Source organism: Gymnodraco acuticeps, unplaced genomic scaffold, assembly GCF_902827175.1.
Source record: "Gymnodraco acuticeps unplaced genomic scaffold, fGymAcu1.1, whole genome shotgun sequence".
NCBI classification, from domain to species: domain Eukaryota; kingdom Metazoa; phylum Chordata; class Actinopteri; order Perciformes; family Bathydraconidae; genus Gymnodraco; species Gymnodraco acuticeps.
This window is the reverse complement of record NW_022991187.1, coordinates 803,838-826,460: the sequence shown is the minus strand read 5'-3', so window position 1 is coordinate 826,460 and position 22,623 is coordinate 803,838. Positions and strand designations below refer to the sequence as shown.

At 41.2% G+C, this 22,623-nt stretch overlaps 1 protein-coding gene across 14 annotated transcripts in view; it reads left to right on the top strand.

The window, feature by feature from the left end:
* ank1a (ankyrin 1, erythrocytic a) overlaps window positions 1-22,623 on the top strand; it is a 48,097-nt gene that overhangs the window by 5,657 nt on the left and 19,817 nt on the right. For 11 of the 14 annotated variants that reach the window (XM_034238191.1, XM_034238202.1, XM_034238193.1 and 8 more), the window contains 29 exons: window positions 2,570-2,671; window positions 5,066-5,164; window positions 5,393-5,491; window positions 5,742-5,840; window positions 6,032-6,217; window positions 6,557-6,655; window positions 6,737-6,835; window positions 6,932-7,030; window positions 7,207-7,404; window positions 7,505-7,603; window positions 7,691-7,789; window positions 7,911-8,009; window positions 8,343-8,540; window positions 8,657-8,755; window positions 8,837-8,935; window positions 9,033-9,230; window positions 9,778-9,876; window positions 10,663-10,761; window positions 11,640-11,738; window positions 11,829-11,921; window positions 13,880-13,952; window positions 14,123-14,143; window positions 16,007-16,127; window positions 16,311-16,389; window positions 17,311-17,426; window positions 17,781-18,005; window positions 20,071-20,225; window positions 20,309-20,520; window positions 22,393-22,597. In XM_034238191.1, the coding sequence (XP_034094082.1) occupies window positions 2,570-2,671; window positions 5,066-5,164; window positions 5,393-5,491; window positions 5,742-5,840; window positions 6,032-6,217; window positions 6,557-6,655; window positions 6,737-6,835; window positions 6,932-7,030; window positions 7,207-7,404; window positions 7,505-7,603; window positions 7,691-7,789; window positions 7,911-8,009; window positions 8,343-8,540; window positions 8,657-8,755; window positions 8,837-8,935; window positions 9,033-9,230; window positions 9,778-9,876; window positions 10,663-10,761; window positions 11,640-11,738; window positions 11,829-11,921; window positions 13,880-13,952; window positions 14,123-14,143; window positions 16,007-16,127; window positions 16,311-16,389; window positions 17,311-17,426; window positions 17,781-18,005; window positions 20,071-20,225; window positions 20,309-20,520; window positions 22,393-22,597 (3,568 nt within the window). The remainder of the gene's footprint in view (window positions 1-2,569; window positions 2,672-5,065; window positions 5,165-5,392; window positions 5,492-5,741; window positions 5,841-6,031; window positions 6,218-6,556; window positions 6,656-6,736; window positions 6,836-6,931; window positions 7,031-7,206; window positions 7,405-7,504; window positions 7,604-7,690; window positions 7,790-7,910; window positions 8,010-8,342; window positions 8,541-8,656; window positions 8,756-8,836; window positions 8,936-9,032; window positions 9,231-9,777; window positions 9,877-10,662; window positions 10,762-11,639; window positions 11,739-11,828; window positions 11,922-13,879; window positions 13,953-14,122; window positions 14,144-16,006; window positions 16,128-16,310; window positions 16,390-17,310; window positions 17,427-17,780; window positions 18,006-20,070; window positions 20,226-20,308; window positions 20,521-22,392; window positions 22,598-22,623) is intronic. The other 3 variants (XM_034238196.1, XM_034238197.1, XM_034238195.1) reach the window with 3 other exon arrangements.

The following is a 22,623-nucleotide window of genomic DNA, read 5'->3' as shown; positions in this document are numbered from 1 at the left end:
AAAAGCAATCATTGTAATGTCATAGTTTTGTACATATATATGTTTTGCTTTACAGTACGCGAAGTGTTTGGTTTTGTGTGTGTGACTCAGAAGTGTTATACTGTAAGGCCCTGACACACCAAGCAGTCACCAGAGAACTCGCCGACGTCGACTGTTGCGTCGCGGTGTTCTCCTGCGTCTTGGCCATGTGTCGCACGGGAACACACCGCAAAGACTTCAGTGCGTGAGTGGCAATAACTCTCCTTACCAGCAGGCGGCGGTAGTGTGTATTCGTCATTAAAAATAGGCAACAACCGGAAGACAGAGAAGAAGAACAGACTGCGTGATATAAACAACAACAAATAGCGTGTGCAAACTGCAGCCTGGTTATGATCCACTGCTGTCTGTCCGTCTTTGGTCCACAGCTACCCGAAGGGGCAAGTCTCCTGTACCGGGTGTACTGGGTTCGCAGAGAATCCCACTTCTTCCTCAGCTCTTTCTCTGAAGCACACAAATAAACGATGTAAGCATTGTGGCTAGTTAGCATGTCCAATTCATATCTATATGCAGTGCCAAACTGCACAGCTAGCAACAAGATAACAACAAAACACAAGGTTGAAATAACAAATTACATTTCACGTTAACGCCACTGTACGCTGGCAAACAATAAAAAGCCAACAATATCTGCTAAAGAGCTCAATTGATGAAAAAGATAATCTTACCCGAGAAACCAAGTTGCGTTTCAATCTCTCGCCAGAGTCCGGTTTTCACTACTCGGTTCGAGTACCTGTTCTCTGTGATGTCGTACAGAGCTGGCCTCTCCTGGATCAATGTGATGAGCAGGTCTTCGTTTGCGTCATTGCAGATCGCCATGATGAGATGAAAATGAATATCAGTCTGTGTGTGCCTTCTTAAATCGTTTGTTTACGTCCCTCACTTCCGTTTCGCTTCTCATGCACTCTATTCGCCAGCTGAACAGCCAATCAGAGTGATTGCTTGGTCCGACTGCCAGACCCGATGCATGGCCGATGGCCGATTCATCGGGTCTGGCAGTCCAAATAAGGCGTGTCACGGTCGACGGTGCGGGACACACCAAATTGAGTTTGGGCGACAGGACACGCTTCGTCTCCCGACTTACGAAAACAGCCGAAATCGGCCTGGTGTGTCAGGGCCTTTAGAGTATGCCTCTCAGTTTTCTGTGAGCAAACTTAAAACAAAAAATGTTTTGGAGAGAATGGAAATGACTCGGAGGCCAATGGCTCCAATAAGTAAAGGTTCTCACATTAAGTCCAGGATGTATTTTTTACAACTTTAAAACGACCTGCATAAAGTTCATCTTATAGTATACACTTTATAATTGCATACATGTTGTATATAAACAATAATCTTGTCAGTAGCCGCTTTTCTTCCTCGATCAGCTGGAAGAAACCTTCCTTTAAAGTTTTCTGTTGCCCTGCCAACATCGCCCCTGCCTTCTTTAAAGTGACCTCTCTCTGCACAGCGCTGTGCCATTTGTGTCCTGCTGAGGGTGTGTTGTGTCATTTGTTGCTATGACTCAACTTCAGGCATGTGGATCCTTTCCCTTTTTACTCACGGTCGTTCCATCTTTGTCAGAAGTGGACCAACAATCCTGTCAAAACAATAGGCAGCAAAGCCTAAAGCACTGTTTATAAAGTTGAGAAAAGCTACTTGGCAGCATATGGTGATTTTGTTTTGGATTTGAAAATGAGGTTAGTACACACATTTATTCTATGCGTCTGTGAGAAAACATATACTGAATGAATGGACGGCTGATGAGCAGCAGTGTCAAGATAGCTGGTAAGATGGAGAGAGGGGATGGGCAAGGGGAGAGAGGAGATTATGTAAATGAAAAAGTGCAGCGTTTGCCGCAGTCGAGCTTCTCCCTGTGGTTTTCCCTCGGTCTCTGGCGCTTCTCCTCTTCTCCTATGCTCTCCCTCACTCTCCCCCTGTGCCGCATGAGTGATCCTGTATCAGCTGCACCCCAGCCAGCCTGGGAGACGCATTAAAGCTTCAGACAAAACACAGACAATAACACTAGACGTGCCATGTGCCGGCCCGTGAGTCGGAATCACCAAACTCTCTCTCTCCTCTTTGCTATGCACCTTGTGTCTCTTTTCTTCTCTTTCATTCACACACACATTAAGCTTAGAGTCCAAACAAAGAGCCAGGAGTTGGCTGGAAACAACAGACACTCAAGGATCTGTCTCTATTATCAAAGATGCCGTATCACTTAAATCACTGACTTGTGGACACATTGAGAGGTTTTGAAGTCCAAGGAGCTGTTCACTCCAATATTTCACCCCACCACCAAACCATAAACAAACACATTTCAAGGTGCAGATCTCAAACTGCACTGTCCAAAATCTCAAGGGCGGAGGGACATGAGAGGAAAACTGATGGATTACGACTGAATGGTTTCAGTCCTTCAAATGTCCCTGAAGAAAATATTAACCAAACTCTGTCTCCCTCTCCATTTTCTCTCTCTACTCCTCTACTTTATGTGTCTCTCACTTCCTCTTATACCCCGTATCCCCTCCTCTCTTCTCCTCTCTCTCTCTTACGCCTCCAGGCAGATGCTGGCAACAGTTTTCTCCGAGCGGCCCGATCTGGCAACCTGGACAAGGCCCTGGACCATATCAAAAATGGCATTGATATAAACACAGCCAATCAGGTGAGAGAGCTGCACATTCCCCAGTTGAAGTATCAGGAAGTAAAAGCCTCTCACTGGCAAACTCATGTACCTGTAAGCCATTTAATGTTATCACTACTCCACTTTCCATTCTTGGTTTAATTGACGATAAAACTGATATTGAATTGTACTGCGTTGTAGTGGCCAGAATATAATATTTATGAGTGTTTGTTTGCCACTTACGACCCACAGTGGCATCCTGCCAGGATTGAGTCTTCCCTATATACTTTCTAAGATATTAAATACAAATTCAGGAGGTGGTTTAAACAATAGTAATGATGAATTTAATGACATTTACAAACAGTGAATTGATTAAGTCATTATATAACAAAATAACATGGTTTCATTTGGGATTCATAAAGATGTTTAAAGTATGCTCTGCTTAGATATTGTCCATGTACAACACCATTATGTTGTATTATTATTTCTTAATAAATGTGTTTGGTGTGCATGACGTGTCTTGATCACTTTGCTGTAATGTGCCTGTGCCCTCAGTCGTACTGTATGTGCATGCTCAGGTTTTAATCATTGGCTGAAGGTGACAGGAGGAGCTCACAGGGTCTCCTGGGAAGCTGATAAATGGGGCAGGGGCTTCTCCTTTGCCTTGTGTCTTCCATCCGGTCTGCTTTATTCTAACGGTTGTTCCCAGGAAGAGGCAGCGTTAGTGGGGCTAGGACTGCGGCCCTCGGGCTACTGAAACTTGGCCAAAACTTGCATGTGTAAAAGATTCCTCGGCCTCATTAATCTAACTTAGTCAGGTTTCCCTTCCATTCACTTATCCTCGACGCTTTGTAATTAAACCTGGCAATGCTTCTGTCCGGATTTCTATAAAGCCTATTATTATGCTCCATAGCAGACCCACATAACAACAGATGTATTCTTGTAAAGTGCCTTTACTGGCAACTCCTTCAGTGTGATAAATGGAGACACCCAATGGATTACAAATATAATTACATGCAGAAATACAGGCTGAGATACGAGAACGTATAAGATTAATGTTCCTGAATTTCACAATTTTTTTATTTCATTTTGTTGATAATTGTTGTATGCAATTGTAATTTCCACTGTGTGGTGTTAACTGTGTTTGAGTTCAAGTGATAATCTACAACAATCTGGCTGTAATTATGAGACCCCATTGCACACACATTGCCTTGCAGTTTTTCACCTAAATCCACAATATATGTGATTTCTATTTGAATACAACATGTTTAAAATTATTCTGTTACTATTTTGTTTCTGGAAAAATGAAACATTTCTTGCCAAATCTACTGTATTTGCTTTAAGTCAAGCAACAGTGTGTGATGGCAGCAAAGTCAGGCATTATCCTTACACTACATTACATTTTATTTAGCGGACGCTTCTATCCAATGCTACTTACAAAAGTGAATTCAATCTATAGAAAAAAAAGTCCTGCAGGTACATTATTATATTATCAAAATTAACAAATAGTGGGATTTATACAATAATAGGACACTAAATGTACATTAACCCTTTAATTATTAACACAAGTCTCCGGTGAATCTCAGCAGCGATTTGTATTTACATTTTACGAGTGAATTGATTGAACTTTGAAGATGTAGATTATCACTGAAACTGGTGAGATCCTTGTTGTGTGACTGTTGGTCCGGATGCTGTGCGTACAGTCTGATAGGAGTCAGGCGGAGGCTGTGTTTCCTGTCTGAGTGGAAACCTCTCTCCAGCACACTGCCTCACTCCTGCCCGCCCCTTCTTGTGTTTTCCCTCCTCTTCTATCCCCTAACAGCTTCTCCTCTCCTCTCTCCTCTTCCTCTGTTGGTGCACTGTTTCCTAACTCACCTCCCTTTTATTCTTGCTTTTTACCTCCCTCTCCCCTCCCTCTCCTCTGTCTGCAGTAGAGTGATGGTGTGCTGTGGTCTCCCCACTCAGAGGAATAATATCAGTGGTGTGGGAAAGGTCCAACCTCACATGTCCTGTGCGGCTGAAGGAAGGCTGTGTGAGGTCAGACCTATCCCACACGGCTCGTATTCTTCCCAGCCACGAGACCAGCGGCCTGCCATCCCCCTCCGTCCTCCTCTTCCTCCACCTCCTCTCACTATCATTAATCAAAAGAAAATGTTCACATCCTGATTTTCATCCCTGTAGACATTGTTTCTGCTAATGACCACTTTGATTCTGAGAGTACTGCATGTGTGGTGTCCAGTGTAAGTATGTAAGAAGTGTATTTGCCTGCCTTTGGTTTGTGAGTGCTGTAGTCGCTGTGGTAAAAATTAACCAGTTGGCATGGCCTACATGTGTTTATGTGTATCTGTGGTTATTTACTGTTAGATCAGGAGATATCTGTGTTCATAGTGTGTTGAGGACCCTTCAGTATGAGGTCTTCTCTGCTCTCTCACTCAGAATGGGCTCAACGGGCTGCATCTGGCCTCGAAAGAAGGCCACGTTAAAATGGTGCTGGAGCTACTCCACAATGGGATCGTACTGGAGACCACCACAAAGGTAAAAATCCATTGCTTTTCACAGGAAATTACTCTAAATAAATCTGAAAACCCACAACTTTTGAATTCACAAGTAACATAATATATATATTTAAAGATCTGTCTGCGTATGAAACATAACATGTCTATAATCCACTTTTTTTTTATTACCCATGTGGGATTTCACCTATAATCTTTGATCGTGCTCGGTATGACGTGTGTGTGTTTCTATGTAACTGTGTTTGAACAGAAAGGGAACACGGCCCTGCACATCGCGGCCCTGGCCGGGCAGGAGCAGGTGGTCGCAGAGCTGGTTAACTACGGGGCCAATGTCAACGCTCAGTCACAGGTGAGTGCGGCTCTCACTGCGGAGATCTCGGGACACACTGAGGCTCCTCAGTGCTTAATATGTGAACCCAGCTATCGCAATCCCATCTGTTAACAAGTGTATGTGTACCTATATATCTGTATTTCGGTGTTTCCTTGTCTCTGTACATCCTTGTTCGTGCATCTGTGACCGTCTTCCTGTCTTTTTTTTGCTGTGCTTGTGTCTCCTCTGCTGCTGTGTGGGTGTCTGTTGTGCGTCTTTCTGAGAACAGAAGGGTTTTACTCCACTCTACATGGCTGCACAAGAAAACCATCTAGAGGTTGTGAAGTTTCTTCTGGAGAACGGAGCCAATCAGAGCATTCCAACTGAGGTACTAAAGATCAAGGAGCCGAGAAACGTTTTTAAAGAGTAATCTCCCAAACTCCTCAACCCCCCATCGTTGCTGATCTAGAAATCGTTGTGTTTCCATTCTGTTTTGTTCTCATGAGCTCTCTCTATTTACTCCTCTCTGATTTTCTCTCCATGAGTCAACTAGTCTTACTTTTCTTCTGTGCGCTGCAGGATGGATTCACTCCTCTCGCCGTGGCTCTTCAGCAGGGACATGAGAATGTCGTAGCCCTGCTCATCAACTACGGCACTAAAGGAAAAGTCCGACTACCTGCGCTACACATAGCAGCCCGCAACGACGATACTCGCACTGCCGCAGTGCTCCTGCAGAATGACCCCAACGCTGATGTACTCAGCAAGGTATACATGTGTGTCAGCATGCATGCAGGCAGAAATGAGTGTAGACATGTTCACTACATGTACGACATCGATTGACGTTTAAAAAATGCATGCTCTTAAGTGTTGTTTTGATGCAAAGATGTGTTGATTAGCAGGAATGTGGCGCAACCTGCAAATGAAAGAAATGCTTGAATGTAAAATTAAACTATGTTGTCCTTTAAATCAATGGATAAGTGTGATTTTGAAATGTATCAAAGTAATCTTGATTTTTAAGCTGGCCATTATAGTGAAGTCCTAGCCCTTGGCAGTTTTGAATGAAAATGCAAAGCTAACAAGAGTAACATGTTCTCTCCCCTGCAGACTGGATTCACGCCCCTCCACATTGCTGCACACTATGAAAACTTGAACGTAGCTCAACTGCTGCTCAATAGAGGAGCCAATGTCAACTTCACCCCAAAGGTAGGGAGTAATTGATGTTGTTGGAAGGTTCAGGTTGTTGTCCTTCTGTGTGCCTGTCTAAGCGCCTGTTTCTCTCTGCAGAACGGCATCACTCCTCTGCACATTGCAGCCCGACGGGGGAATGTGATCATGGTCCGACTCCTGCTGGACAGAGGGGCTCAGATCGATGCCAAGACCAAGGTGCAGCAGACATCCATCGTATAACATATTTAGTTCTCTTACAGTCTCTCATTTGATGGATCATTAACTAAGTCATTAACAACCCCCTCTCTTCAGGATGAGCTGACTCCTCTGCACTGTGCATCCAGAAACGGTCACGTGAGGATTATAGAGATCCTGCTGGACCATGGAGCCCCCATACAGGCAAAGACAAAGGTAATTCACCTTGATACAAGAAAAGTCAAGTCTGTACTTCACTTCGAAATGAACTGAACAAGAGCAAATCATTGAGTTTGTATGTAAAGGAAAGGAAGAGTTTGTGATAGATTACTCTTACTGCTGCTTCTTGATTTTCTAGATGGTTTTCACTACAAGGTTTCCTTTTGTTGCAGAATGGCCTGTCTCCAATCCACATGGCAGCACAGGGGGACCACATGGACTGCATCAAGCAGCTTCTGCAGTACAACGCAGAGATTGATGATATCACACTGGACCACCTCACCCCTCTGCATGTGGCGGCGCACTGTGGCCACCACCGCATGGCCAAAGTACTGCTGGACAAAGGGGCCAAACCCAACTCTCGGGCATTGGTCAGTAACACATGCACATGAACACAGTCGATTTATTCAAGCATTGCACACTTGCTTTTAATCATTGTGGGGATTCTAATATGTCCTTTGTTTTTTACAGAATGGCTTTACTCCTTTGCATATTGCTTGTAAAAAGAACCACAAGCGTGTGATAGATCACCTGCTCAAACATTCTGCATCGATAGAGGCTGTGACTGAGGTGAGCAAAAACACCTCACTTATCATTATATTGAATAGGTTTGGAGTGCAAGACCATTTGTAATATTCCTCTTCTCTCCTCTCTCAGTCTGGCCTGACCCCCTTGCACGTGGCTTCATTTATGGGTCACCTAAATGTTGTGAAGAACCTGCTGGAGAAAGGAGCTTCCCCCAGTGCCTCTAACGTGGTGAGTTTTATTCTAAGACACACATACAGCACAGAAAACCAACTCCCCCCTGCACGCATTGTGTTGTTATTGTAATAGTGTTACATCTGAGTGGGTGTTTTCTCTTTCTGTGCACGATTAGAAAGTGGAGACTCCTCTTCATATGGCCTCTCGGGCAGGACATCATGAGGTGGCAGAGTTTTTACTGGTGAACTCGGCACCAGTGGACGCCAAGGCCAAGGTAAAGATCTCAAACAATACAGAACTATCCACATGTTGTGTACGAGTGCATAGAGATTTATCATATTAGGGTACATCCAATAGTCTGTATGTGATACATTAAACATTCATTTAGAAATGTGAAGCTTTGGTTCACAGAAACATATTCTTGGCAGTGCTTCAACATTCTTAGTTCCTTCCTAAACAGCAAAGCATACATTCACAGTAATGCAACAAGAGATCATGGAAGAGAAGCGGAGAAATGAAACTGAAGTCACTAAAGCATATTTCTGCAGAGGGTTCATGCAGTATCTTTTATGGTGTATTTAATTATTTCTCTCTCCTTGTTGTCCAGGATGACCAAACACCTCTGCATTGTTCCTCTCGGATGGGCCACACGGAGATCGTGAAGCTGCTGCTGGAGCACAAAGCCAACCCCAACTCCACCACCACAGCAGGCCACACACCCCTACACATCGCTGCGCGGGAGGGGCACGCACACACCGTGCGCATCCTGCTGGACATGGAGGCTCAGCAGACCAAGATGACCAAGGTAAACCCTGCCTGCTTGTCTTTCACTGCACAACCTTTGGCTGCCTTAACACGGTCAGCTAGAACAGATGCAACTCCCAAACTAATATTTCCACTTTCTCGTTGGTGCGTCTGTAGAAAGGCTTCACTCCACTCCATGTGGCCTCCAAGTACGGCAAGGTGGATGTAGCAGAGCTGTTGTTGGAGAGAGGAGCCAACCCTAATGCTGCTGGGAAGGTAAGGGGAACATTAAGGATGTATGAATAAAGCATTGTTTGTTCTGCCTCAGTCTAATAAACTTGTGATTCTGTTTTCCAGAATGGACTGACTCCGCTGCATGTTGCTGTTCATCACAACAACCTGGATGTTGTCAACCTGCTTGTCAGCAAAGGAGGGTCACCTCATAGTGCAGCCAGGGTAACAAAAGACACACATGTACACATAGATGATGCTGAATGGCCCAGTATCATACACGTATATATTTAGCTAATCACGATGCCTGTCTGTTCTGCAGAATGGCTACACCGCCCTCCACATAGCATCAAAGCAGAACCAGGTGGAGGTGGCGAACAGCCTGCTGCAGTACGGAGCTTCGGCCAATGCTGAGTCCCTGCAGGGGGTCACCCCTCTGCACCTGGCCTCGCAGGAGGGGCGGCCCGACATGGTCGCCCTGCTCATCTCCAAACAGGCCAACGTCAACCTGGGAAACAAGGCAAGAAATACAAAGCTTATTGTTAGAAAAATATCACTCGTCACCGGCTTGAGCTTCAATATCAGGACACATGTATTTATTATCCTTGCAAGAATGGAAGTAGTCATCACATACAGAGCATTTGGGACAACTAGTTCCTGAACAGTGTCCTTCACTTGCTTATATACAAGAGAGGGTGTTGCACAGTCACAAGATGCAGGAATACCGGTTCAAAGCAGTATGCAATGTTTAGATTAGCTAAGACCCACGTCAGAAATGATCATGCTTGTCATATGTCTGTCTCCATAGAGGCTGAATCATCATGTTAATCACATAGCTATCATATGCCTCAAACAGTCCTGATGCTCTTCTGGGTAATCACACATCCTGTCACGTACACAGTTACAGTTAGGCCTTTGTTATCATGTGCTACTCTGATATTGGAAAAGTACATTGAGTATTTGCTCAACACTGATCAAAGGACGAGGTTGATTCAAACTGAAAATGATATTCAATTTGAGCTTTTTTCCTGTGTTTGACCTTTGTCTTCTTCTTGTGGTTCCCACAGAGCGGATTAACCCCGCTCCATCTGGTGGCACAGGAAGGACATGTCGGCATTGCAGATATTTTGGTGAATCAGGGGGCTTCAGTCTCCGCAGCCACGAGGGTAAGACCTTTTTTAGTCTCACGAGAAGCTGTTACTCAGTTATCAAAGCCTTATCAGTGTAGAAACTCGTGCTTTCTACTTTGAGCTTTAGGAGATAGTGTCTAAGTGCTGTAGCACAAATAGCTGAATGTTCTCATAGCAGGGGTCCCGTTACCATACAACATGGCAGATTCTTGAGGTTTTTCATGTTTACAGCATCTCTCTGAATTGTAATTATAGATGTGTTGCAGCTCGTCAAGCTGACGGTTATTTTGTACTATTATATACTGTTGTGGAGCTTAGGGATTTCAACAAGGGATCATCAAGTTCTATCTTTTTCCATAAAAATTCACAATTTGTTTGCTGATAAATTAGAAATTAGTTTTCTAAATAAAAATGTTAGTGGCGTCAAAATATTAATTTGTGGAATATAATTTATGAGGAAAAGTTTAGTGACTGCAACAAACTGTCCACATTTAAATCAGACTCACCTTTTTAGAAATAAATGTATGATAGATAGGGCTCTTGTATTGGACTGATCATAATCTCAAACAAAATGTAATATTTGTATCGTTATTGTCCCAATTCCATACACCAGAGATAATTGCGTTCTCTCTTGTTAATGTCTTAATTGCAGCCTTTCTGCTCTGTTCTCAAAATGATTTTACAGCGTTGATTTGAACCATAAGATAATGCAATATTCATGAACTATTTTAGGATCAAATCTACATAATATATTCATTAAGGTCATTAAGACACAAAAGTTATGTGACTGCTGGGATTTTTACTTTAATCTCTCTCCTTCAGATGGGCTACACCCCCCTCCATGTAGCGTGTCACTATGGCAACATCAAGATGGTGAAGTTCCTCCTGCAGCAACAAGCCAACGTCAACAGCAAAACAAGGGTGAGTGCCTCCCTCTGGTTTCAGATAAAACTACAACTAAATGAGTCAGGGCATGAGTCACGCAGCTACTGTGCCCACTGTCTGATTCACTCACCAGGAAACACGATTACACTACACAGTTAACCGTTATGCAGGGATCTCCCCAAAGAAAGCTATTAATAATGATTTATAGGAATGAGAAGATATTACCTCTCTAAAAGTTTAATGTACTGGAGTTCATTTCAGGTGCTTTAATTTGAATGAGTAAGGTTATATGTAGGGCAACAACTGATAAGTGTATTTATTATTGAGTAGCAGATTGATTTTCTGTCTGTAATTTCAAAGAAAGAACATTTTGCTTATGTGTCAGTACAACACACCATCTGATTTTATTGTACTAATAAATAAGGAATAAAGACAACCATAGCCACTTAGGCATGTCTAGTTTAACACAATGCACCTGGCTTAATAACAACTGGCATTATAACGGCTTTCTTGATTTAGCTTTTTTTGTAAAAATGTAATTAACATAGTCAAACAAGCCCCGAGAGCCCAAGCTGACATATTACAATTCATTTTGTTATCATAGACGACCAAGAAAACCACCAAATATATATATTTTTTAGAAACTAGTAGCAGTCAATTTCTGCTTTTAGATTACTCAAACAAATACATTTCATTATTTAAATTGTTACTCATTAATTGTCTGTTAATCATCTAATTGTTTCAGCTGTATTCATAAAACATTTGTCCGTTATACTGATATTGGTTTTAAAAGGTTTGTTGGTGACTTTGTTACCAGCTGTATTACATAATTAAAAAAGTTAATTCTTAACGTTGGTATCTGTAAAACTATTCGTACATTATACGAGTAAGAATAAATGTATTCTGTTTTCCAGCTGGGTTACACTCCTCTGCACCAGGCGGCGCAGCAGGGACACACGGACATTGTGACGCTGCTGCTGAAGCACGCCGCTCAGCCCAACGAGACCACGACCGTGAGCATGAACGCACCTCACATCTGAAAAGCCATTCATAAAGTGTTGTCGTTCAGACATCTGATCAATGTGCTCCTCTCTGTCCGTCAGAATGGGACGTCAGCGCTGGCCATTGCTAAGCGGTTGGGCTACATCTCTGTCATCGATGTCCTAAAGCTCGTCACGGAGGAGACGGTTTCCATGGTGAGAAGTTTAGAATTGGACTGTGCTCTCTGTTTACAGTACTGGCGTTATGTGGGCATCACACTCACCTTGAAATACGGTTACAGTTTATTTATAGAGCACATTTCAGACACAAAGGCAATTCAAACTGCTTTACAATGGAAATAACACATAATATTAAACACAGAATAAATTGAACAAAAAGACAGCTCATAGAAGAGATGGAAATTAGTTGAAAATCGACATTGTAAATACACATAATGCTGCAAGAAGTGATGAAGCCCAACGATAAATCAGAGATAAATTACCTCTGGAAAAGCAGCATTAAAGAGCAAGGTTTTCAGCTTCTCAGAAAGCTTGTTCCAGATCTGCAGAGCATTAAAACTCAAAGTCAGTTATATTCAGTGTATAAGTGAATCAATAATAAATGCGTTTTCACTCATCTGTATCAGATTAAACATATTACTTACTCCACCATTACTTTACTTTTATTATTACAATGAGGTTTGTCACGCAGTGGTGCTAGTGTTACTGCCTTACTCTATTTAGCATGATCACACACTATACTTTCTTTAAGTGAATCTTTTTTTCTTTCTTTTTTAATTGAGTCCGGCACAATGAGTTTACATTTATACAGTCAATATGTTTCCCTTTCCCCCCCTCCCCTCCCGGTCCAAGCTAGTAAAGTAAATAAATAGATACATATATAGGTAAAAATAAAGTAATGTAAAAGATATATAAAAAAATGAATAGATAAGGAAATAAAGAATAATAAGAATAATATATATGTGTATACCCACATATACACATACACATATATATATATATATATGTATATACCTACATACATATACACATAAATACACATACTTACTACGTACATGTATATAAAGAAAACAAACATACATTCATAGTTCCCCCCGTTCTTCTTAATTTTAAGTTCAGCTATGTAGGCTATCACAGAGCCCCAGACAGATTCAAATAGTTTTGAGGAGCCCCTCAGGTTATATTTAATCTTCTCCAAGTTCAGGTACATCATTAGATCTTTGAGCCATAGAGATGCTTGAGGTGGTATTGAAGATTTCCATTCTAGGAGTATTCTTCTACGTGCTAAAATAGATGCAAAGGCTATACTGTCCTTAGTTTTCCTCTTCATCATTCGGTGGCCAGGTAGTACTCCAAAAATGGCAGTTTCTGCACATGGTGTTAGTACCATGTCCAAGGCCTCAGCAAGGTGTTTGAAAATGCTTGTCCAGTATCCTTGTAGGCGAGGGCAAGACCAAAACATATGAGTCATGTTTGCTGGTGACGTGTGACATCTGTTACAGGTATCCGTGACATTAGTTTAGTTTAGAGTTGGTGTAATAGATACGGTGGACAACTTTTAGTTGTATAACATTGAGCCTGGAACAGGACGTACTATTGTTCACTCTCGATAATGCGCCATCCCAGACCTCATCATCTATTGCTTGGACTAGTTCCTCTTCCCAATCTTGTTTGATTTTACCAAGAGATGTTTCTGGGAGATGGAATTGTAAATTCTTGAAATCAAACCTTTTTCGGTTGTTAGAGTCCAGAATTGAGTCAATTATTGAATCCAGAGGGATATTGGGGAAGGAAGGGTTATTTAGTTTAACCCAGTTACGGACCTGGAAGTAGCGAAATAGATGAGTGCCTCTTTAAGTGAATCTTCTTCTGTGTTTTCTCCATGTTTTCTTACCTTGGAGTGCAGAATTATTATCATTTTTTATTGGTTTGTTCACATTTACATACATTTTGGGTTGAATAAATATTGTCACTTTTTTGTTGTTTTGTTTTATCTTGTCTAATACTTCAATACCATGTGATTAAATGTTATTTATGCTAAAAAAAAAAGGAAGAGAAAGTCATTGTATGAATTTTGTATTCATTGTGTCGATGTAAATATAAATACTTTTACGCTGTATTTACAATTGTTTCTCCCTCTTCCCCCTGTGCAGACGACCACAGAGAAACATCGCATGAGCTTCCCAGAAACAGTGGACGAGATACTGGACGTGTCAGAGGATGAAGGTAGAGATCTATAAATATAATAAAACACATAAAAACAGTCGGAAACAATGTTTGATCGACTACGTTGATGTTATCTAAACATTACTTCCTGTTTATGAGGCTGATTTTATGATGCTTTACCTAGTCACATAAATATTCATTATTTTCCGATTCCTTTTGCCCTTTTTTAGGAGTTGCACAGCTAACATTAGGTATGAATGTCTCTTTCTATCTCCGTGCGGCATTCATAGGTTGTTGTACTAAAGTGTGTGGCTCCATTTCAAGCTCTCTCTCTCGTTCCCGCTGTAGTGGCGCTCACTGTGATGGTGGCTCTGGTTTCTCATTGGCATGCACCCATAGCACCCATGTCTGTAACCTTTATCTGTCCCTTCAATAACACCCTCATCCTCTAAATCTGCAGGTGTCTTTTCTTCCTCTAAGTTGTGATTTCAGTCATAGCCAATACATTTTACACCTATATAAGGTATTAATAATTTAACAAATCTTTAATTAAAACATTTAAAATCAGCCCTGTGAGCTGTAAATAGACATGTAGTGCTATCCTAGCTTTGACATGTGTGTGTGTCTTCACTTGTCAATCATCTTGTGTTCCTGCCATTCCAACTGTATTTGTTCAAAATGAATTGGCTTCAATGTTTGTTTTTACAATTGATTATGTGACTTCTTGTATCTCAAAAGAGTCACATGTAGTAATGAACTCACAGTGAATCATCGCTCAACACTACTTTTACTTTCAGCTCAGGATTATAATGGTTTTCAGCTAATTGTCTTGGTTTTTACGACCCGAAACATTACTTTTCTCGTATCACTCTCAAGGCTTTTATAGTATTTGACCGCAACAGGCTGCTGTTTTCAGACAAATCCCTCTGGAGTTTGTAGAGAGCAAAAGCAGAGCAGAAAGGAGAGTGAATATTGGACTTACAATCATCAGGTGGACAGAGAAATAACAATGATAATATCTTTGAGTTGTATAGACGTATAACTCTTAGCTAACAAGTTCTACATATCAACTCAAAAGGTAATATATCAGCTCACAGCTTGTGTATGCATCCCCTCAAAAAGCACTTATTGCTACGGTAACATGTAATGACGTTTACAACACCACTGACAATGATATCAGAGGACTTTATGTCTTGATATTTTTAGTCCCCTGATAATTTAACTGACAGATTGTCACCTTTGCTCTAAATATAGAAAGTAGCAGAGACGTTGCCTTAAAGACACATTTCATAACGGCTGCTGTGAAATGATATTTGCAGCTTATCTGATGCACAGGCTTGTATGTGGTAACACTTCGCCTACACATACACGGCACACAACACAGAGAATATCCAGGACACGAGCTGACTCGTATTAAACCTGTGGGAAGTGCACTCAGAGTCGAGCATAGTGTAATGACACCTACGACAATTTGGCTCTCGACCGCTGACAGAAGCCCACTCACACACTCGCTGAGCTGGTACGGTCTCAAACTATTACACACTTCTGGTGAATTCTTGAATATTACCGCATGTGTTAAGGGGTAAGTAAACCCACCTCTGCTCACATCGAGTTATACTGTACTGTTAAAGGAGAACAGCTTGTACTTTGGTTATGTGTATTAGTGTTTCTTACGAACAGTTTTTTGGAATGAGATAGTGTCTGTATGCTGTTGTGTCTAACTGTTTGTGGGACTACATGTGTAAGGTGTCCTCTCTTATTTTAATGTAGTAATGTTTGGGATTCTGAATGAAAAGTGTTGGACTCTGAGACTATAGCTGATTACAGTGACCTGCTGTTTGGATTTTGTACCGGATTTTTTTTTTTTAAGTTTCTGGCGTTGTGTAGACAAGTCTGTGCTTACTTTGCCTAACTGTAAGAAAGTCAGTGTAGAGAGCATCTTCACTAATGTCTCATCTCACCAGTCGAACACCTGAATCACAGAGCCATCTCCGAACCTCCCCCCCTTCAAACCCGGGCTAACAGCCTTGTTCTCTTCTTTCTCTATTTCTCTGTTTTGCTGTTTCCAACCTGACCCGATCTGTTCGCTCTCTTTGGCATGTTGTTCTCTGAAGGAGAGGAGCTCTTGGGGACCGAAGGGGCCAGGTACATGAAGATGGATGACATGAAAGACCATGATGACGATTTCCTCTCTCCCAAGAAATCACTGGAGTACGAGAGAGGGCTGGGCTCAGCGTAAGGGGGGCTGGGCGGGGAAACAAGCCAGAGACCAAGCTGGTAGCCACAAGCTACCGGCTTGGTGGAAGGATAGAGGGGGATGCACCATAAACACTAACTAAACACCAGGGATGAGCACTTGGGAGGAGATTTAAAGAACTTCCTCAATCTCACTTGTGTTTTTCTCTTTTACTACAACAGGAATTACTCCCCAGCCATTCCCAGGATCCCCCGGGTCTCTCCGGAGACCGTTATCCTGAAAGAACACGAGATGGATCAGGTACTGATCAGAGCTGCATTAGTAACAAACTGCAGAGTTACTCCAAAAATGTAGCACTGCACTCCAATCAAGTTAAGGCACTTGGAAGAAACATAGTTTAACGATAAAATAGTTGTTAATACTTTGTATGGGTAACAGTTCAAGAACACTTATTTCCCATAATGCAACATAACATATTTTATTAAACCTACCTTAACAGGTTTATGCTTTCAAGGTTTACCAGTTTGCAAAGCTTGCTCCTGTAGTCCCGTAATGAATTAGCAGGTGGAGTACCCCTTTTGCCCAGGGTCAACTTACTAGTCCTTTCCAAAGTTTAGAGCATTTAATATTATTCATATATATAATATATACATATAATTGATATCAGTGGAATACATTTGCGAAGTGGTCTTTGGAGTCGTGCAATGGGTTAGTGAGCAACTCTTTGATAAAGACCATATGCGGTTGAAATACCAGAAAAAAAGGCGTGTAACTGAACCTTAAGTTAAAGTTATGTTTTTTGTTAAACTACTATTTCAAAGGTCAAGAACCAGCAATTCACTTTCAAGATTAATTTGTTCATTTAAGTGATTTATCATATGAAGGGTTGTGATTAATGGACTTGGACTAAACTCACATTTTAATCTAAACCTCAAATTGAAGATTTTTTTTAAGGTCAACCCTCTTTATAACATGATAATGTAAATGAGAATACTTCTTTAGAGGTTTTATGAAGGTTATTGAAGTACCTTCTCCATATCCACTTTTAAAATAGCTTTAAAATGCAGGACGAATACACAATTTCTCATCATATCCCTTTCAATATTAACTTTATTAAACATATGTGAGACATTTTTTAATAACACAGGTTGGGTTCATTTAAAGATTATCTGTCACTGTTTTCTTTTTGTTATGAAGAGTTTGTCTTTCCTTCTGTTTTAGCAACACACTCCTCTTCCACTGCCCAAAGAATACGACGATGACTCCCTGATTCCCAGCAGCCCAGCGACTGAGACGTCAGACAACGTCAGCCCAGTCGCTAGTCCCATACACACAGGGTCAGCACATCTTTTTATTTCACTGAATCCCTCTCTAATATCTGATCCGGCAACTAACACAATGCACACAATGTACAACAATATCTGTTTTCTTATTTTTTTTATTACTGCTGATTTTTATTCCTTTTTATTCCATTCCATTGCAATGTAAACACTGTTATATTTTACTATATTTTTTATTATTTTAAATATTTTTCTAGTTCTCTACCTGTGTTTTTAATTCTTGTTTTACTTTTATGTATATGCACCACGACACCAAGTCAAATTCCTCGTATGTGTAAACCTACCTGGTAATAAACCTATTTCTGATTCTGATTCTAATTGTCTCGATGTTTGTCCATTTACATTTTGCAGTTTCCTGGTCAGTTTTATGGTAGATGCTCGTGGCGGCTCGATGCGAGGCAGCAGGCATAACGGTCTGCGTGTGATCATCCCCCCGCGGACCTGTGCCGCACCGACCCGCATCACCTGCCGCCTGGTGAAGCCGCAGAAGCTGACCAGCCCCCCTCCGCTGGTGGAGGGAGAGGGGCTGGCCAGCCGGATCATCTCCCTGGGGCCCGCCGGGATGCAGTTCCTGGGGTGAGGAGACTGGAAATATCCTCCTCTAAAAACACAATGAATCTTATTAGGGCTGTCAATTAATGAAAAATCTAATTAATTACATGATAAGCTGAATTATCCAGTAACAAAACATTACAATTACTATTGCACATGAGAAAACAATGTATAGAAATAACAACATTTATTTTTTTTTAAATACTTTTATCATTAATCTTGAGATTATCACTTAACCTTTAATTTGGCTATAACCATCTTTTTTGTTGTATACTGTATGCATGAATGTTAAGTGCAATCAGGCCCGGTTCCAGAACAAAATGACTATTTTTTTTTAAATATTGAAGTTAAAAGCATCAATCTGGTGCACTTTGAGAGCAAAATGAAGAGATCTATGGATACATCTCAACACTCATATGAATCAGACCTGTAAACAGATTTACTTTTTCTTTATGGATATTTTACAAATCACTCCCCTTTTAAGACCGAAATGTCTACATGCATAGCAGTTCAATCAGGAGAGACGTGATGTATGAAATACATGTTTATTACCGGGACACGTCACATAATATGAATGAATAGTGATTGACAGATTATTGTGAATGAAATGGTGTTTGGCGATCATTCAGGAGGGGAAAAACCGCTCCGATTAATCCCCCGGGGTTTAGACACTGGTGGTGGTAAGTGGTTTGGTCTGGTCTGGGGGGGAGAAGGTTTTAGCTTGGCCCTGTATTAGGAGACAGGAGGCGAAGGGGTGGAGGAGGGTTGCGCGTTGACAGCTGACGGAGAGGGAAGAGCAGATTTAAAGGGGTTAGCGGGTGCTATGATAGCACCCGCTAACCCCTTAGTTAGCGGATAGGCTTGTGAGAATGGGGGGGTAAGTGATTGGCTAGCTGGGGAGTAACGCCCCGATCACTGAAATGACGTGTAACAGACAGAGGATATTGGTCTTCCTGACTGAACTTGCGCTGAGCTTCATAAAATGGCATATTTTTTACATGAATACTCCAGCCAATCTCTGTTTTGAAACCATGAGCTGGAAAATGAGCGCCTTACCCCACTGTACAGGCGAGTTGGGTACTTTTTTAAATATACCTGGGCAGGTTCTGTTTTGCCGAGGTCCTCTGGCACTTGCGGGCCGCCGAGGGGAGGCGGTGTTTGGGGCAACGAAGACGGCTGTGGCTGCTCCGCCTGCGTGGGCGAGTCGGGCGGGAGGACTGTCCACGACAGTGGCCGCGGGTAATGTAATGTCCACATGATCTGAACTGTTATTACCTGCAGTAGATGCAGTGTTACTGCTGGCGCTAAGGGCTGGTTGTTTTAACCATTTTCTGAGTTCCATCATAGACTGCTGTGTAAGCACCTTGCAGATGACGAACGCGTAGCGGCACAGGTCACCCGCACCTGACATAACGTTACTTGCGACCAAATAAAAGCAGCGGACAATGTTATTTAACCACAATTACAATTTATTTTATTTCAACTATATTCTTATTATTATTATAATTACTACTATTATTATTATTATTGTTATTATATATGAAATATATATATATTTTTTCACTTTTCATTTTTCAAATCAGGGTGTATAACAACTCAACTGAGGGTGCACCCTTATGCACCCCCGTAGAACCGGGCCTGAGTGCAATTCAAAGTGCTTTCATCCACAAGTGAATAGCATCGTGTTATTTACCATACACAAATGTAAAATACCATACATTATTAATGAACACTATCACACGCTGTGGCTCAGTAGAATAGTGCGCTGAACTTAGTGCGCTAAACTTTGAATCAGGGGATAGCAAGTTCGAGTCCCACTGCAGTCAGCATGTCGTTGTGTCCCTGGGCAAGACACTTCACCCCAAATTGCTCCTGTGGGGATTGTCCACAGTATTGAGTATGTAAGTCGCTTTGGATAAAAGCGTCTAACAAGTGACATGTAATGTACATGTATTCATTTATTTATTAACATAAATAATATATGGGTGTATTTCAATTTGAGAGCCCTTTGAGAGCGTTTAAGATTGTTATATTTAGTACATAATTGTCATTTGTTGTTGAATATGTTTCCCTTTGTGTTGTGTTTTAGACCTGTGATAGTGGAGATCCCTCACTTTGCTGCTCTGGGTCGGGGTGACCGGGAGCTCGTGGTGCTGAGGAGTGAGAATGGCAATGTCTGGAAAGAACATCGTAATCGCTACGGTGACGAGGTGCTAGAAACAATCCTCAATGGGATGGATGAGGGTAAGACTTCAAATGCCAAATTTCAAAAAATGTCACTGAATGGTGTCACTTCCTGAGAGTTTAACCCTCGCTTTTCTCCTCAGAACTAGAAAGTCAGGATGAGCTCGGGAAGAAGCGGATCCGTCGCATCATCTCCACTGACTTCCCGCTCTACTTTGCTGTTGTGTCACGAGTCCAGCAAGAGAGCGACCTGATTGGACCAGAGGGAGGTCAGCTGACAAGCAAACTGGTGCCATTGGTGCAGGCCACGTTTCCTGAGACGGCCGTCACCAAACGAGTGCGCCTGGGTCTGCAGGTGAGATGGGACGATGAGGAGAAGGAAGGAGAAGAAAGACAGAATCGTTAATGCCTGTGTTGCCTGAAAGAATAAAGCATGTTACTTTGATGGAATGACCTGATCATATCAGCATCTGTGCCAAGTTTTCCTGATTTCATTTTTCTTTTGTTTGTTTATTCTGCTTTTTGCAATTTTAGAGGACTTATTTACATTTCCAGTGCATGCACTTGGCACCTTTATATAACTGTGGACTGCTCTTTAGTGCTGATATGACATTGTTTGTTTTTTCCTTGATGTCTCTCTCACTAATATATTTATTTCATTGGCAAAGCCCTGTATTTACTATATTTCACACATTCATTTGAGATACCTTGTTACAGTTATTCAAACATTACTTGATGGAAAAGCAAAATACATGTTTGTATGACTGTATACTTACTCTGTAGAAGTGTTTTTGTCATAAATGTCTCAAATGTGTTAAAAGATCCTTATAGAATGAAGTGTTGTCCCTCGTAAAAAGGGACCCTTTAATCTTAGTTAAATAACTGTTGGTTGAAGCTTTATGACCCTTTTGAGAGAATGGATCAACTTTTCAGGTCTTGACATTTTCTATAACATATTCACCAAAAGAAGATAAATATTTTATTAGCACACTGCACCACACTCAATTATACAATAGGAAACCACTTTCTTTACACAATAATCCACTTAAGGTTTAACCCTCACCATCTGATGTCCTGACATCCTGTTTCAAAATAAAACATCAAATTGCTGACGGCTCTAAAATCCATAACAAATTATATTGGAATGAGATTTAATAATGGGGCTAAATTGTAGATTACAACAATTCAGGCATCAATCATAAAATAATTGTCACATTGAACCTTTTTTTTTGCACAAATCTCAGTTTCAAATTTCTTCAAAAAATGTTTTAAAAGGTTTCTGAGCAAAAAGTCCTTTCAAAGATTTTTAATATTTGTATGAATGTGCACAATTTTTTTCATATTTGCTGACATGATATCAAGACTTTATTAGCCTTTGTTTTTCAGTGTGAAGATATTTTTTCCAGTTCAATACTATGATTGCATTAATATTTGTTTTTAACAAAAAACATAATTAAAAACATTTATAATTTATTAAAAAAATTGGAATATATAGAGGTCAGAAATGTATGAAATGCATTCATTAGATGGAATCGTGTAAATCTAATATCAGAATCTGTTTGAGTAAACCAAAATGTAGTAGATGTCGTATGAATCAGCTGCTGTCCTTTAGACACAGGAATGAATTTATGACAAGCTAAATATGTATTGTAAACTAACATGCGACCACACATGATGTAACCTCTAAGATAAAATAGTGAATGTAAGTAAAATAGATATGCTCATAATTTTGTATTAACATATTTTTAGGAATATATATATTTAACTCAAATGTTGCTTAAATGATCATGTCATGAATGGCCTTGTCAAAAACCACAGTGCCCTTTCTTTGATATCCATTTTGTATTCATAATTGTAAAAGCTTGCATGTTGATACACTTTGTTACATTTTACAATAAAAAGGAGTTATTAAGTGCCACAAAAAAAGTTGTGTTGCTATTGTCTTTCCACGTGTGATCAAACCAACCAGAAGGTATTTTATTCACTGTGGACTTCTTTCTCTTTCTCTTCCCCTTTAATTTTGCCTATTCGGTTGTCCTTTCTTTTACTTGTCTTTTCTTCGTCCATTGCCCTATCCTCGATCTCTCATTGTCTCCCTTTACCTGCCATCTTCTTTTCCTATCATCTAATTTTACAATCTCCATTACCTATCCCCTTTTTCTACCATATCATCACCCTGTGCCTGTGTTGCATACCCCCTCTTTCCATCATTCACTCTCAACCTCAGGCTCAGCCAGTTCCAGATGAGCTGGTTGCTAAGCTGCTGGGTAACCAGGCAAACTTCAGCCCCGTGGTCACTGTGGAGCCTCGGCGACGCAAGTTTCACCGACCCATAGGCCTGCGTATCCCCCTGCCCCCGTCCTGGAGGGACAGCCCACGAGACGCTGGGGAGGGAGACACCACCAGTCTGCGTCTGCTCTGCTCAGTCATAGGTACTGCATGCCAAGGCTGGTGTGTG